The sequence below is a fragment of the Scylla paramamosain genome, unplaced genomic scaffold, assembly GCF_035594125.1.
Source record: "Scylla paramamosain isolate STU-SP2022 unplaced genomic scaffold, ASM3559412v1 Contig1, whole genome shotgun sequence".
Lineage (NCBI taxonomy): Eukaryota > Metazoa > Arthropoda > Malacostraca > Decapoda > Portunidae > Scylla > Scylla paramamosain.
The window spans coordinates 1,492,501-1,507,500 of NW_026973666.1; the positions used below are offsets into that span (position 1 = coordinate 1,492,501).

The following is a 15,000-nucleotide window of genomic DNA, read 5'->3' on the forward strand; positions in this document are numbered from 1 at the left end:
ACGTCACGTGACCTTTACGCCATGGAACAAAAAATAAATAATAATAATAATAATGGTCGTTAATTATTAAACACACTATTAATATTTTTTAGTCGTTAAAGGAACAAACTCGTAATTTTAACGTTTTTTTTTCCACATGAATAAAAAAGATAAAACGTACATCATTAGCTCCTCTCTCTCTCTCTCTCTCTCTCTCTCTCTCTCTCTCTCTCTCTCTCTCTCTCTCTCTCTCTCTCTCTCTCTCTCTCTCTCTCTGCTAAAATAAAAAGGAAAGAATGGAAAAGAGAGAAAGAAGAGACGAAAGCAAGAAAACCTAACTTAACGTAACCCAACCTAACCTAACCTAACATTCCCCTCAAAAAAAAAAAGTAAATAAATAAAACGAAACAAAAAAAAAATAAATAAATAAATAAATAAATCAACACAAGACATTTCCTTCAACAAAAAAGCTTCACCATTCACCAATTATTATTACTACTACCATTATTATTCACTATTTTTCACCCCATCCTTACCCCACACCCCCCCACACACCCCCTCCAAGCACAGCCCGTCAGAACGCTAATAATAACGGTATACGTGGCTATGTACGTATGGGGATGTATGTCTGTATGTCTGTATGTCTGCGCGCGAGGATAAAGTTAAAATATATACACACACACACGCACACACACACATATTACACATTTTGTCACTGCAGTTAAGCCTCATTAATTAAAATAGCCTTTAGAAGCGCACGGCCAGAAATTTGAGTCGTTCATTACTAAACAGACGTATTAATTTGCACCCAATATTGTTTGGATCCGACCTCGTATATTATGAGAGAGAGAGAGAGAGAGAGAGAGAGAGAGAGAGAGAGAGAGAGAGAGAGGTGGGACGGTGGGTACGTGTGTGTGTGTGTGTTGTGGGAAAAGAGAGAGAGAGAGAGAGAGAGAGAGAGAGAGAGAGAGAGAGAGAGAGAGAGAGAGAGTTAACAATGCTCGCTTTATTATGTGTTTTTGTTAATTTGAGGGAGAAATAATAATGATAATGAGGATTCTTTATTTTTTTTCTTTTATCTCTATTAATAACTACTAGAGCAACCTGGGGGGACGCACACCCCCACTGGATCGTCAGCAATTTTCGGTGCGGGGGGAGGGGGAGGCACGAGCCGTTGGGAAAAGAGCAAAAATTTCTCCATTTACATTTGTTATCTTGAGAGAGTGATCCGACATTGAAGAGGTTACTAAAAAATGGAAAAGTATCCCCTTGTAACTTTATTTTTGTACAGTGCGCCAGTCTGCTTAGTGGTATGGCTGTTTATCATTGCCTGCATTTACTGACCCTCCTTATCCCTGGACGCCCGTGGGAGGGGGAGGGTGTTGCCTCGCCCTGCCCCTGTGTGCGTCCTGCTGGCTGGTGGCGGGTGAACCTTTTCTCTCCCAGACTTCTTAACATAGCCATGACAGTCTCGCATTTAATCATTTAAGGTTATTGACATTTGCTTTATCTCAGTCAGTTGTTGCTCTGTTTATTACTCAAGTCGTTAATGTCATTTCAATGTGTAGCTGTGTTTGTGACGTGCAAGTACTCAACAATTGGTCTTACTGTGTTCTGAGTTAAGTACCTTCCAGTTTGCCCTCTCATCTCACATCGGGCACTTACGATTCTATGATCGGATTCGCGAAGCTTTTTGAAGTCGCCTTGTCCACGCCCGTTGTGAGAGCCAAATACACAAGCAGGCTGCACGCTGAACGGGACTCGCAGTGCACCGTGACATGCATTCAGCCACACACTCAAGACCCAGCTGCTGAACATTGCCCAAGTATCTCACTACTGTCTGATTTATATACATTCCTTAAAGAGAATAAAAGGTTTTTTTTTTTTCTCTCTTTTTCTTTTTTTTTTTTTTTCTTTTTAACATCTGGGAGGGAATTTCACTCTCTGATGCAGGAGAGGCTTGGAGGAAAGAGCAGTCTCGTAGAAGGGACGTGGTATCGAAAGGGCTAAGAACCACTGCATTAGGGCCGATGATCCTAACCTAACTGGTCCTAGATCCTTTAAAGCGTAGCAGAGATAAGGTATCGTAATAGTTGAGAAAAAAAGTTTATTTCTCATTGCGAATAGACCTCGTTATGTGGAATCATTATATCTACCACCTTCCTAAAATGAACAAATAGATAAGTAAATAAATAAATAAAAATAATAATGATAAATAAAATGAAGTAAATACAAATAAATTAATAAAACTAAAATCAATGGAAAGAAAATGTTTAAGATTTTTTTTATTCACCACTATCGTTTACCCCTCGCATTTACCGCTGTTTCTAACCTAAGGTATTCCAACATTTCACTATGAACAAAACACCCTTCATTATTCAACGAAATCAACACAGGAACGGATAATAAGTTATATAAGTTGGGAAAAAAATAGTTGATTATATTTACTATCACAAACCTCACGCATTTTAGAAAGGAATATTATTTAGTATCATTATTCCTGTCAATGTAAAACCACGAATATTCTGATGGTACATAATATTATTGCAAATTTAAATATACGTAGTCTGCCTTCTTTACATTTACAACATGTCTAGTCTTCACTTCGTATGTGAGAGGGAAACAGCGAGACTGCGAGTGTGCCCACAAAGAAAACGTTATTTCCCTCAATCCGGTGAGAAAACAAGGAAACTAAGTGCATGGGCGGATAGGTTAACATCCTAGCTATATTCTACCTACATTACTGTAATGGTGGCGCAGCTGGGTTAGTTGAAATAGTAAGAAATGTGTGAGGGACTGAGGGATCTGGGGCGGTTCTGTTTACCTTAGGAACGCCATTAATCTTTGACATGGTAGGAAAGTTTTACATTTATTCCTCGTGGGTTTATTATTGTGCTTTGAGAGTCAGGCTTGGAATATAGTGGTGGTGGTGGTGGTAATGTGTATTTGTAATAGAAAATGATGAAATAGGAGTAAAAATAGGTAATATGCGTCTTGTGGACTTGTTAGTGTTTATGAAGCAGTAATGTTTTGGTCTCGTCGGTTTTTCTTTAGGTATTGAAAGTTAGGCATGGAATATAGTAATGGTGGTGGTGGTGTGGTGGTAATTTAGTGTGTATTTTCAATAGGAAGTAGTGAAATAAGAGTAAAAACAGGTGATTTGTGTCTGGTGAACTTTGAAAGGTTTGTGAAGCAGTAATGTCTGTTTTTCGTGGGTTTTCTTTAGGTGTTAAAAGGTAGGCTTGGTGCATGGTATTGGTGGTGGTGGTGGTGGTGGTGGTAATGTGGTGTATTTGCTATAGGGAGTTATAAGGAAATGAAACTATATAGAAACGAAATGCATCAACTTTGAAGGCTGAATGAAGCAATGGTGTTTTGATTTCTCGTATTGAAAGTGAGGCTTGGAATGTGGTGGTGGTGGTGGAAATGTGGTGGTGGAAATGTACTGTGTTCGCTACAGAAAATTATGATGAAAAGAAACAATAAAATGTATCTTTTAACATTGAAGAAGCAATACATAAATTAACCTAGCATACCCTAACTATCCTAAACCTCAGAAGAAAATACTGATGTTATTTCAGACATATGATTAAAATAGCGTGAATCAAAAGCTAACCAAATGTAACTTAACCTAATAAAAGCTTAACTTTAATTAACCGTCAGATGAAAATGCTAATGTTGTTTCAGTCATATAGTGAAAATATGAATCTACCAAATGTAATCTAGGTTAACCAAATATAACTTAATCTAAATTAATCTAAATTTAACCAAACATAATCAAACCAAACATAATCTAAACTCAACCCTAACCTAACCTAATTTAACCTAATGTAACCTAACCTAATCTAATTTGACATAATGTGACCTAATCTAGTCTAGTTTATCCTTATATAACCTAATCTAATCTAATTTAACCTAATATAACCTAGCCTTATCTAGTTTAACTCAATGTCACCTAACATAATCTAGTTTAACCTAATATAACCTAATCTAATCTAATTTAACCTAATATAACCTAGCCTAATATAGTATAACCTAATATAATCTAATCTAATTTAACCTAATATAACCTAATCTAATCTAATTTAGCCTAATATAACCTAATCTAATCTAGTTTAACCTAATATAATCAAGTTTAACTTAACATAACCTAATCTAATCGAATTTAACCAAATATAACCTAACCTAATTTAGTTTCCCCTAATGTAACCTAATCAAGTCTAAACTTAACCAAACCCTCAGATGAAAACGGTAATATAATATATATATATATATATATATATATATATATATATATATATATATATATATATATATGTATGTATGTATGTATGTATGTATGTATATATATATATATATATATATATATATATATATATATATATATATATATATATATATATATATATATAGTAACCAAAATATGAATCAAAACCTCACCTCGCTTCGCCCCCAAATGAAACTGCTTATGTTGTTCCGATCACATCAAAAAATATGGAATCGTTCACTCTTGTACTGCTGGCCACTGTTTAAATACAACGTTTGTAAGTTGACACACACACACACACACACACACACACACACACACACACACACACACACACACACACACACACACACACACACACAGTAATAGATAGGTAAAATGCATTAGTAGTGTGTGTGTGTGTGTGTGTGTGTGTGTGTGTGTGTGTGTGTGTGTGTAATCAATATAACACATAAACTTGAGGAAATATAAACACGATCATTTATAAGAAGACAGGACAGTGCTGTTTAAAAATGAATAGGTAAACACACACACACACACACACACACACACACACACACACACACACACACACACACACCAAAATACCCTTACACACTCCGAAACACCAAAACAACCCTAAAACCCTCAAAACAAACCCTGAACACAAAAATATTCCTCTTAGACACCAAACACCTTGAAATAAAAACACGCCAACACCTTTCGGAAAACAGTCCCAAAAAAACTGTCATGACACAAAAAAAAATTAAAGTACCAAAAAAAGAAATCCAAAAACAGACACTGCACTTGAAAAACACCCCCCCCCCCCCCCCCCAAAAAAAAAACACTGCAAAAACACAAACATTTAAAAAAAAAAGTAATAATAATTCCATAAATGTCCATGATAACACCAGAAAGAAACAGAAAATATCACTAAACACAACCTACATACCACCACCACCACCACCACCACCATGTTTCCCTCCTTGTCTCAGAGTCTGATTGATGTGACAGGGATCCAGTACCCTTACAACCCCACAACACTTAAAGCACTCCCTTACAAGCCAAAAAACACCAAAAAATACTCCCTTACAAACCCAAAGCAGTAGAAAAACACTCCCTTACAAGAAAAGACACATCAAAAAACACCACTTACAAGCCAAAAACACTAAAAAAAAAACACTTTCAAGCCAAAAACACCAAAAACACCACTTGCAAGCCAAAAACACTAAAAAAACACCACTTACAAGCCAAAAACACTAAATAAACACCACTTTCAAGCCAAAAACACTAAAAAAAACACCACTTTCAAGCCAAAAACACTAAAAGAAACACCACTTGCAAGCCAAAAAACACTAAAAAAACACCACTTACAAGCCAAAAACACTAAAAAAAAACACTTACAAGCCAAAAACACCAAAAAACACCACTTGCAAGCCAAAAGACACCAAAAACACCACTTACAAGCCAAAAACACTAAAAAACACCACTTACAAGCCAAAAACACTAAAAAACACCACTTACAAGCCAAAAAACACTAAAAAAACACCACTTGCAAGCCAAAAACAAAAAAAAAACACTTTCAAGCCAAAAACACTAAAAAAAAACACTTACAAGCCAAAAACACTAAAAAAACACCACTTACAGGCCAAAAACACTAAAAAAACACCACTTACAAGCCAAAAACACCGAAAACCACCACTTGCAAGCCAAAAACACTAAAATAAACACCACTTACAAGCCAAAAAGACACCAAAAATAAAATTTACAAGCCAAAAACACCAAAAACACCACTTACAAGCCAAAAACCCTAAAAAAAACACTTTCAAGCCAAAAACACCAAAAACACCACTTTCAAGCCAAAAACACTAAAAAAACACCACTTGCAAGCCAAAAACACCACTTGCAAGCCAAAAACACACCTAAAACACCATTTTCAAGCCAAAAACACTGTAAACACTCCTTTACAAGCCAAAAACACAGAAAAAACACACCTCACAAACAAGGCAACAGATCAAAACTGCCAAAACACATCAAAACATCCCCAAAAAAACACAATTATTTAACCCCAAAACACCAAAACAAATAGGCAAACATATAAGAAGACACTGAGGTATACCGGAACACCCTTACAAACCAAAATGTATCTATAGAACACAAAAACACATAAAAACACCTTAAAAAAAACACACCAAAACAAAATAAAACGAGGCCAAAATACCTCTTTTTCTCTCACGCATACCCCAAGTAAAACACAAACCACTTACAAAAACACTTACCTAATAAAACACAGCCAAACACCACCACCACCACCACCAGCTGACACGTTCCCAGAGTGAAGCATGTTTCCTTCTTATGTTTCAGAGCCTGACCGATGTGACAGATTGCTTGTCTTTCCAGCCACTGCCAGGGACCCAGTACCCTTACAACTACGGCGGCCAAATGGGCTATTGGTACCCCCAGGGATACCCCCCCCAGGTCCAGGGACAGCAGTTTCTGGGCATGCAAGGGTTCGCTTAACGGACAATATGGATACCAGCAGGGGTACGAGGATGTTTGTTTTTGTTTGTTTGTTTGTTTGTTTGTTTGTTTGTGTTTGCTTGGGTTGGGTGTACTAGGGTTGTGATTGTTTGTTTGTTTGTTTTTGTTTGGATGTTTTTGTGTGTGTGTGTGTGTGTGTGTGTTTAGAGTTTTGTATCATTTTTTTATTTGTTTATTTTTTCCTGTTATTATTTTGTTTAAAGGTGTGTGTGTGTGTGTGTGTGTGTGTGTGTGTGTGTGTGTTTGTTTGTTGTATTTATGGAATGGAGTTATTTATTTATTTTTTTATGTGTAGGGATTACAATGATTTTTTTTTATTTGTTTATTTTCTTTATTTGTTTATTTATTTTTACTTTATTTTTATTTTTCTACTTAGTTGTATTTGTATTGTGTGTGTGTGTGTGTGTGTGTGTGTGTGTGTGTGTGTGTGTGTGTGTGTGTGTGTGTGTGTGTGTGGTTCTTTTGTAAATATATACTTCTCCTTCTCCTGTGTGTGTGTGTTTTGTTGTTGTTTTTGGAATTTGTAATGATAGCTGTAGTAGTAGTGGTGGTGGTGGTAGTAGTAATACTAGTAGTTGTAGTAGTTGTTTTTGTTGTTGCTGTTGCTGTTGTTGTTGTTGTTGTTGTTTGCAGTTATTAGCAATGCTGGTTGTGATTGTTATTGTTGTTGTTGTAAAAATATTTGTAGCCCTGTATATTAATAATACTCGTAGTTGTTGTAGTAATAATATTTCTAATAATATTTCAGGTAATATATTGAAAAAAAAAACAAAGAATTTCATACATCATCATCATCATTATTTATTTTTATCATCATTCATTACACCTTGAAAGAAAAAAAAACTTTAATTTATACAACATAATATATACATGAAAAAGTCTTCTGTATCATTGATATTATTTATTTTCTTGTCCAAATCAAACTGTTTATACAATGAATGACTGAATTATTGATGAGAGAGAATGAATAATTAATGAGAGATTAGATTAGCAAGAGAGGAGGAGGAGGTGGAGGGGGGAAGAGGAGGAGCAAGAGAATGGAAGAGGATGATAGAAGGAAGGATAAGGAAGAAAGAAGGAAGGTAGAGGGAGGGAAATGAAGAGAATGAGAGGAGGAAAAAGAGGAAGAGTAAAAATGAGGAGGAGGAGGAAGATATGCAAGAAGGAAGAGGAGGAGGAGGATAGGGAGGAAACAAGAGGAGGAAAAGAAAAAAAGTAAAAATGAGGAGGAGGATAGGGAAGAAGGAAGAGGAAGGGAAAGAAAGATGATGAGAGGAGGAAAAAGATGAAGAAAAAAGGGAAAGAAGAGGATGAGAGGAGGAGGAGGAGGAGGAGGAGGAAGAAAAGGACATGTGATAAAGAAGAAGGAAGTAGAATAGGAATGTATATATAATATTCAGTAAAGTATGGAAGGGTTAACTCTCTCTCTCTCTCTCTCTCTCTCTCTCTCTCTCTCTCTCTCTCTCTCTCTCTCTCTCTCTCTCTCTCTCTCTCTCTCTCTCTCTCTCTCTCTCTCTCTCTCTCTCTCTCTGGCAGCAGCTGTGAGAGAGAGAGAGAGAGAGAGAGAGAGAGAGAGAGAGAGAGAGAGAGAGAGAGAGAGAGAGAAATAGGTAGGGAGCAATATGGGGATGCAGAGAGAGAGAGAGAGAGAGAGAGAGAGAGAAAGAGAGAATGTCAAGGGAATGATTTATAACGACCAATGTAATAGTTAGTGTTGTCCACATGCTAGATTTATTTCATTCATTCTTTTCCCCCTTTATTTTTTATCATTATTATTTTTTTTTACAACCTCCAGATTTTTTAGTTTTTGTCAGAATTTTCAGTATGTGTCAGATTTCTGGGGGATATTCAGAATTATCATGAGCCTTTTTCAGATTTCTGTATTTTTGGCTTACAGGTTTCTGGAGTTTTATAATTTATGCATCTTAGTATAATTATCTGTAGTTTTGTAATGTTTCTGTATTTTGTTTGGTTAGGTTAGGTAAGGTACTATTATGTTAGGTTATTCAGGCTAGAACAAGAAGTAATGGGGTCAAGCCTGATAAAGTTAAATTCAAAACAGATTAGGGGATGAATGGAATAGACTCAGTAATCAGGCTGTTAGTGGTGAGTCATTAGAAAGCTTTGAGAGATTAGACAAGAGTATAGATGGGAATGACAGGTGGAAACAGGCAGGTGTGTTTTGTACAGGGACTACCACGTGTAGGCCTGATGGCTTCTTGCACCAGCCCTTGTGTACTACTACTACTACTACTACTACTACTACAACAAGGGGTGGTGCAGGAACCTTGTCAAATGTGAACCCATTACTTCTTGTCCTATCCTGATTACTGACCCTGAGACTTTGACAGCAATTCTCAGAGCATAATACTGAGACTGAGGTAAGGGTGAGTAGTAAGTGTACGAAATTAGGGACCATATTCTGTAACACTTCAGCACTGCACCTCCGCTACTTTCCAAAGGCTCTAGTTGAAGTGACACGGGTTTTCAAGGGTGTTTTTACGGTTCCGGTGACAGATTAACAACATTTCTACATCATTAACAGGAGAAACAATAAGTGATGGGATTTCAAGGTTGTTTTTATGATTCTAGTGACAAATTAACATTACTACATTATTAACAGGAGAAACAGAAAGTGACGTGGGTTTTCAAGGGTGTTTTTTACAGTTCCAGTGACAGATTAACAACATATCAACATTATTAACAGGAGAAACATTAAGTAATACAAGGTCTTAAAGGTGTTTGTATGGTTCCAGTGACAGATTAACAACATTTCTATATTACTAGTAGGAGAAACACTCTTGAGAACCTGGCTATTCATCTCTGTGGCCTTGGAAAACAGTTGTGGTGAGAGAGCAGTGTTTCAGAATACAGTGTTTGGTAGCTTATTGTTATTATTGTGCCTTTCTCTGTGGCATGGTTGTTTCTTGTTTATATTGGCATGACACGCTTCTAAATAGAAAATAGTGGGTTGCATTAACACACACACACACATACACACACATACTTATTCTACCTTAACCACATAATTTCCTCAGTAGACACACACACACACACAAAAAAAAAACTCCTTACAAAATATTTACAACACACACACACACACCAAACCCAGACCTCCGCCCCTCCCCCCACCCCCAAACACCCCTAACACACCCACACATTGCAGGATGGCAGGCATGGCCGGCGTCCCAGCTTGGCAAGGCGTCCCACAGCCACAGCTCCCCACAGGACAGATGCCACAGCTACAGCAGCCGACCTCTGTAGTGGGCGCCTACCCTGTACAGCAATTCCAGGTGAGGTGACCAGGCCGTGAGTACCTGCCCTTAATTGTCTCTCACCTGTTCCTCACTTGTCTTGACCTGTTTCTTGCCTCGATTGTTTTATTTTTATTTATTTATTTATTTATTTTTTTTTTGGTGGTGGTGCTTTGTTTGTTTGTGTGTGTGTGTGTGTGTGTGAGATTTTTGTTATTTGGTTTGTTTTTTTCTTTTTTGTTTTCTCATTCTCTTCCTATCTTTTTATTTTCTTCATTTTCTTGTTTTATCTTGTTTCTCTAAGTCTGGTTTCTCTCTCTCTCTCTCTCTCTCTCTCTCTCTCTCTCTCTCTCTCTCTCTCTCTCTCTCTCTCTCTCTCTCTCTCTCTCTCTCTCTCTCTCTGGTGTTCTTTCACCCTTGTCAGCTTGTTAGTGTCTACGTGAACACCTGGTCTACCTCTCATTAGGAAAGTTCTCTTTTTTTCCTTTTTATTTTCCTTTTGTTCTTTCTACTTATCTATTATTTATTTATTTATTTTTATTTTTTATTTATTTATTATTTATTTTTCATTTTCTCTTCAAAAGTTGGATTTTTTACTTTCATTCTCTCTCTTTCTCTCTCTCTCTCTCTCTCTCTCTCTCTCTCTCTCTCTCTCTCTCTCTCTCTCTCTCTCTCTCTCTCTCTCTCTCTCATTTCTTTTTATTTTCTTTTCTCCATATCTATTTTTCCTTATTTATAAAGAAGAAGAAAGAAAATACAGTTTCTCTCTCTCTCTCTCTCTCTCTCTCTCTCTCTCTCTCTCTCTCTCTCTCTCTCTCTCTCTCTCTCTCTCTCTCTCTCTCTCTCTCTCTCTCTCTCTCTCTCTCTCTGTGTGTGTGTCTGTCTGTCTGTCTGTCTGAAGCATGCATATATATAACATTGCTGGTTCTTTCACTATACATTCATTATATAGTAGTGATGCATGATGTATAGATTTAATTCGCCTCATGGCACCACAATACAGGCAGCAGAATCCTCGCAGCGTTTATACATTCATACGTTATCCATTACTTCAGGCGTTTATTGTTCCTGTGTTTATGAGACTGTAGTGAAAGTCATGATTTTTAAGACTTTTTTGTGTGTGTGTCTTGTAAAAGTTTGTGGTGTTTGGAAATAGCTGTGATGTATCTCTATTTATCTATGTGTCTACCTGTCTATTTATGTATCTGTATACCAGGCTGGCCCAGGCAACACACACACACACACACACACACACACACACACACACACACACACACACACACACACACACACACACACACACACACACTTGCTTGCTGGCTATGCATCTTAATATCTGTCTTAAGGCATGTAGCAGCCTCTCTTGAAAGTAAAAATATAAGTAAATAAAAGAAACAAATGCCTCAAAGGAAGTAAACAAAACAAAACATAATTAAATGGTCCGTTAGTAAATAAAGATAAAAAAAATGATGAAAATTAATAGATAGATGAAAAAATGTACATCAAATTCCATCTATTGAAAAAGACGAGGCAATAAAAAACACCACAAACTTTGAAGCAAACACAAGAAAAAAAAAGATAATAATAATAATAATAATAATAATAATAAAATAAACACTTCTGGTCTTCAAAAAAAAAGAAGAAAGAAAGAAAAGAAGAAAACACCAAAAAATTGAAAGGATTCTGCTGCCATTGCTGTTCTAAAGTCTTACATACATTTTTTGCCTCCCAAGCTCTTGTGATTAAAAAAGATGTGTATTACTTAACATTACTACTATTATTACTACTCTTAGTGTTATATATAATTAGTGTATTGAACTTTTGCTTTATCCAACCTTTTTATTGATTTATTTATTATTATTTTTTTTATATATATAACTTTATGATCTTTTCTCTACAAACTTGGCATGATTCAATAGAGGAGTTTTCAAGTTCAGCCCCCTTATAGTGTTGCGGGGATGTTACTGTTATTGTTATTGTTATTATTACTGTTACCATTATTGTTACTGTTGTTATTATTATTGCACTCAGGGCATTGGGAAACACTCTTGTGTCTTCTGCATGGTAGGAAAAAAAAAAAAAAAAGAAGATAGGAAGATGAATTAGTAAATGAAAAAAAATCTTACAAATGTTTGGTAGTGAAAATGTTGAAATAAGGAATGTTTACAAGTTTAACAAAAAATAAATTGAAAGATTAATTTAAAGGAAGAAAATTACATGTTTGATGATAAAAATACCGTACTAACGACTGTTTACTAATTAAACTAAAAGAAAACTAGATAAATTAAAAGAAAACAGATTACAAATTAATTAAAGAATGTTTAAAAATTTAACCAAAAGAATAAACATTGTAAATCCTGAACTTAAAAAGGAAAAAAAAAACTTCAAATGTTTGCCAATAAAAATATAAACTAAAGAATGTTGACAAATTGAATAAAAAAATAATAATCTGAAATTGGAAAAGCATCTTGATAACCTCCCTCATGAAACACAAACTGCAAAAAAGGGTTAAAAAAAAACAAAGGGTTATATAAGACTGGGAAAGTGTATTAAAATTTCTCCCGTAAAAATACAAACACTACATTTCTTTTTAACTTCTGCAAGACTAGACTCAAACGCACAATAGTTTTTCACAGTGTACGATATTTTTTTTTCCCCTCCCCGTTGCAGAGGAACACAAAAGTTTTTTCTTGCCCTGGTTCTTTTTTAATCTCTTAGGAATGTTCACAAGATAATTACCACGGCCAACACAACCACTGTTTTGTTGACGTGTTCATTGTTGTTTTTCTCCAATGTTATAGGAAGTGGGGAAAAAAATAATTGGTGATGCGTTTATGAAAGTTTTTGCATATGTGATGTGTTGGCTGTGGTAAGTATAATTTGGATGGATTATTATTATTATTATTATTATTATTATTATTATTATTATTATTATTATTATTATTATTATTATTATTATTAATTTCTTTTTATTTCCAGTGATATATTTTGTTTTCTTATTTTGTATCCTTTATTATTGCTTTTATTTATTTTTTTTGACTACTACTACTACTACTACTACTACTACTACTACTACTACTACTACTACTACTACTACCACCACTACTACAACAACAACAACAACAGCAACAACAACCACTATTACTACTACTACTACTGTTACTTGGGGAAAAATGGGCATATTACATTAACTTAGGTATCATGATGTAGAGAGAGAGAGAGAGAGAGAGAGAGAGAGAGAGAGAGAGAGAGAGAGTACACCAATTGAAGGAAGGAAGGAAGCAAAGGACTGCATAAATATAGACACACACACACACACACACACACACACACACACACACACACACACACACACACACACACACACTTTCTTGCAAGACAAAGGAAAAGACAAAAACTTTCCTTGTGACTTCTTTTCAGTTATATCTTTTCTTTCACTGTTTTTCCTTTGCTTTCTTTTATTACCTTTTTTATTGTTATTGTTGTTGTTATTATTATTATTATTATTATTATTATTATTATTGTTTTGTCATTCTAGTTTACATTTCTATATTTTTAAAGCAGAGTGGAAACTCACTTTTTTTTTTATTTGAGAATAATATTATATTTTACCTATTATTTTTCTTTTCTTTTTACATATTTTCTTATTTTTTTATCCTTTTTCATTTCCCATTTTTCATATTTGTTTACTTCAGTTTACTTCATTTCGCTTACCTATTTCCTAATTTTATTTTCTTTTTACTTAGTTTTCATTTATTTTCCAGCATTTTTTTTATTTTCATTTACACTTTTAGTTTGTTTACTCTTGAAATTTCATTTTACTTATTTTCCATTTTTTATTTCCCATACTTGTTTTTCACTTGTTTACTTTTACTCTTTTGACTAATTTTTAAACTTATTTCCCATATTTTATTTTATTTCATTTAACTTTTTTATTATATCTTATTTCTTTATTTTATTCATTTTATTATTTTCTATTCTTTCATTCTTTCTTTCTTTATTTATTTATTTTTATTTTATTTATTCATTTTCCCCAGTTTCCTTTGCCAATTTTTCCCTTCCCAAGGCTTCCGGGAGAGACACGTCCTAAATTTTTCTCGCATAATTTTTGCAGCTGTCAAGCCCGTACCTCCTGGGCACCACTCCAGGGACCCTGGTGAGTGCGTCCATCCCTGCCCCCCCACCCCACACACCCCAAACAAACCCTCAGAACACCCTAAAAACACCAAAAAAAAAAGAAAAACACCCCAAAACTCTGCCCACATTACCCTCAAAAGGACCTTGAAATGACCCCAGTACCCTAGAAATTATCCCAAATTCCCCCATCACCCTAGAAGTTACCTGAGAAATTACCCCAAATATCCCCATAACCACTGAAATTACCCCAGATAAGTTCCCATTACCCTAAAAATTACCCCAAAAATCCTCATTCCCAGAAATTACTCCAAAAAGCCTCATCACAAAAATACCCCAGAAAATTCCCCATCACCTCAAAAAATACCCTAAATTCTTCCCACAACCCCAGAAATTACCCTAGTAAAGCTCCCATCACCCTAAAAATTACCCCAAAAATCCCCCATCACCCTAGAAATTACCCCAAAATTTCCCCATCATCTAGAAATTATCCCAAAAAGCCCCACAGCCCCAGAAATGACCTTAAAACCCCATCAAATTACCCCAGAACCCCCTCTGTCTCTCAGATAACCCTAAAAGACCCCACTGCTCCTGAAATGACCCCAAAAAAGCCCCAACCCAAGAAATTAACCTCATTTTGCCCTTAAGACACAACCCCACAACCGCAAAAACTACCACAAAGACCTTGAAATAGTCCCAAACACTGCGTCCCCCCCCCACCGCTCTCAGATGAACCCACAAAGTCCCTCCCACAACCCTTCTGCCCCCAAACCTCAAACCTAACCCCCTGCTGACCCCATACCCCATCCATACCCTGAGAAATGACCTTGATAACTCCACAGAACC

The 15,000-nt window shown here is 35.6% G+C and overlaps 1 protein-coding gene across 1 annotated transcript in view; it reads left to right on the forward strand.

The window, feature by feature from the left end:
- Window positions 1-15,000, forward strand: part of LOC135095691 (cytotoxic granule associated RNA binding protein TIA1-like) — a 186,280-nt gene that overhangs the window by 167,000 nt on the left and 4,280 nt on the right. Inside the window, 4 exon segments of the mRNA XM_063996704.1 lie at window positions 6,590-6,742; window positions 6,744-6,769; window positions 9,933-10,059; window positions 14,135-14,176. Of these exon segments, the coding sequence (XP_063852774.1) occupies window positions 6,590-6,742; window positions 6,744-6,769; window positions 9,933-10,059; window positions 14,135-14,176 (348 nt within the window).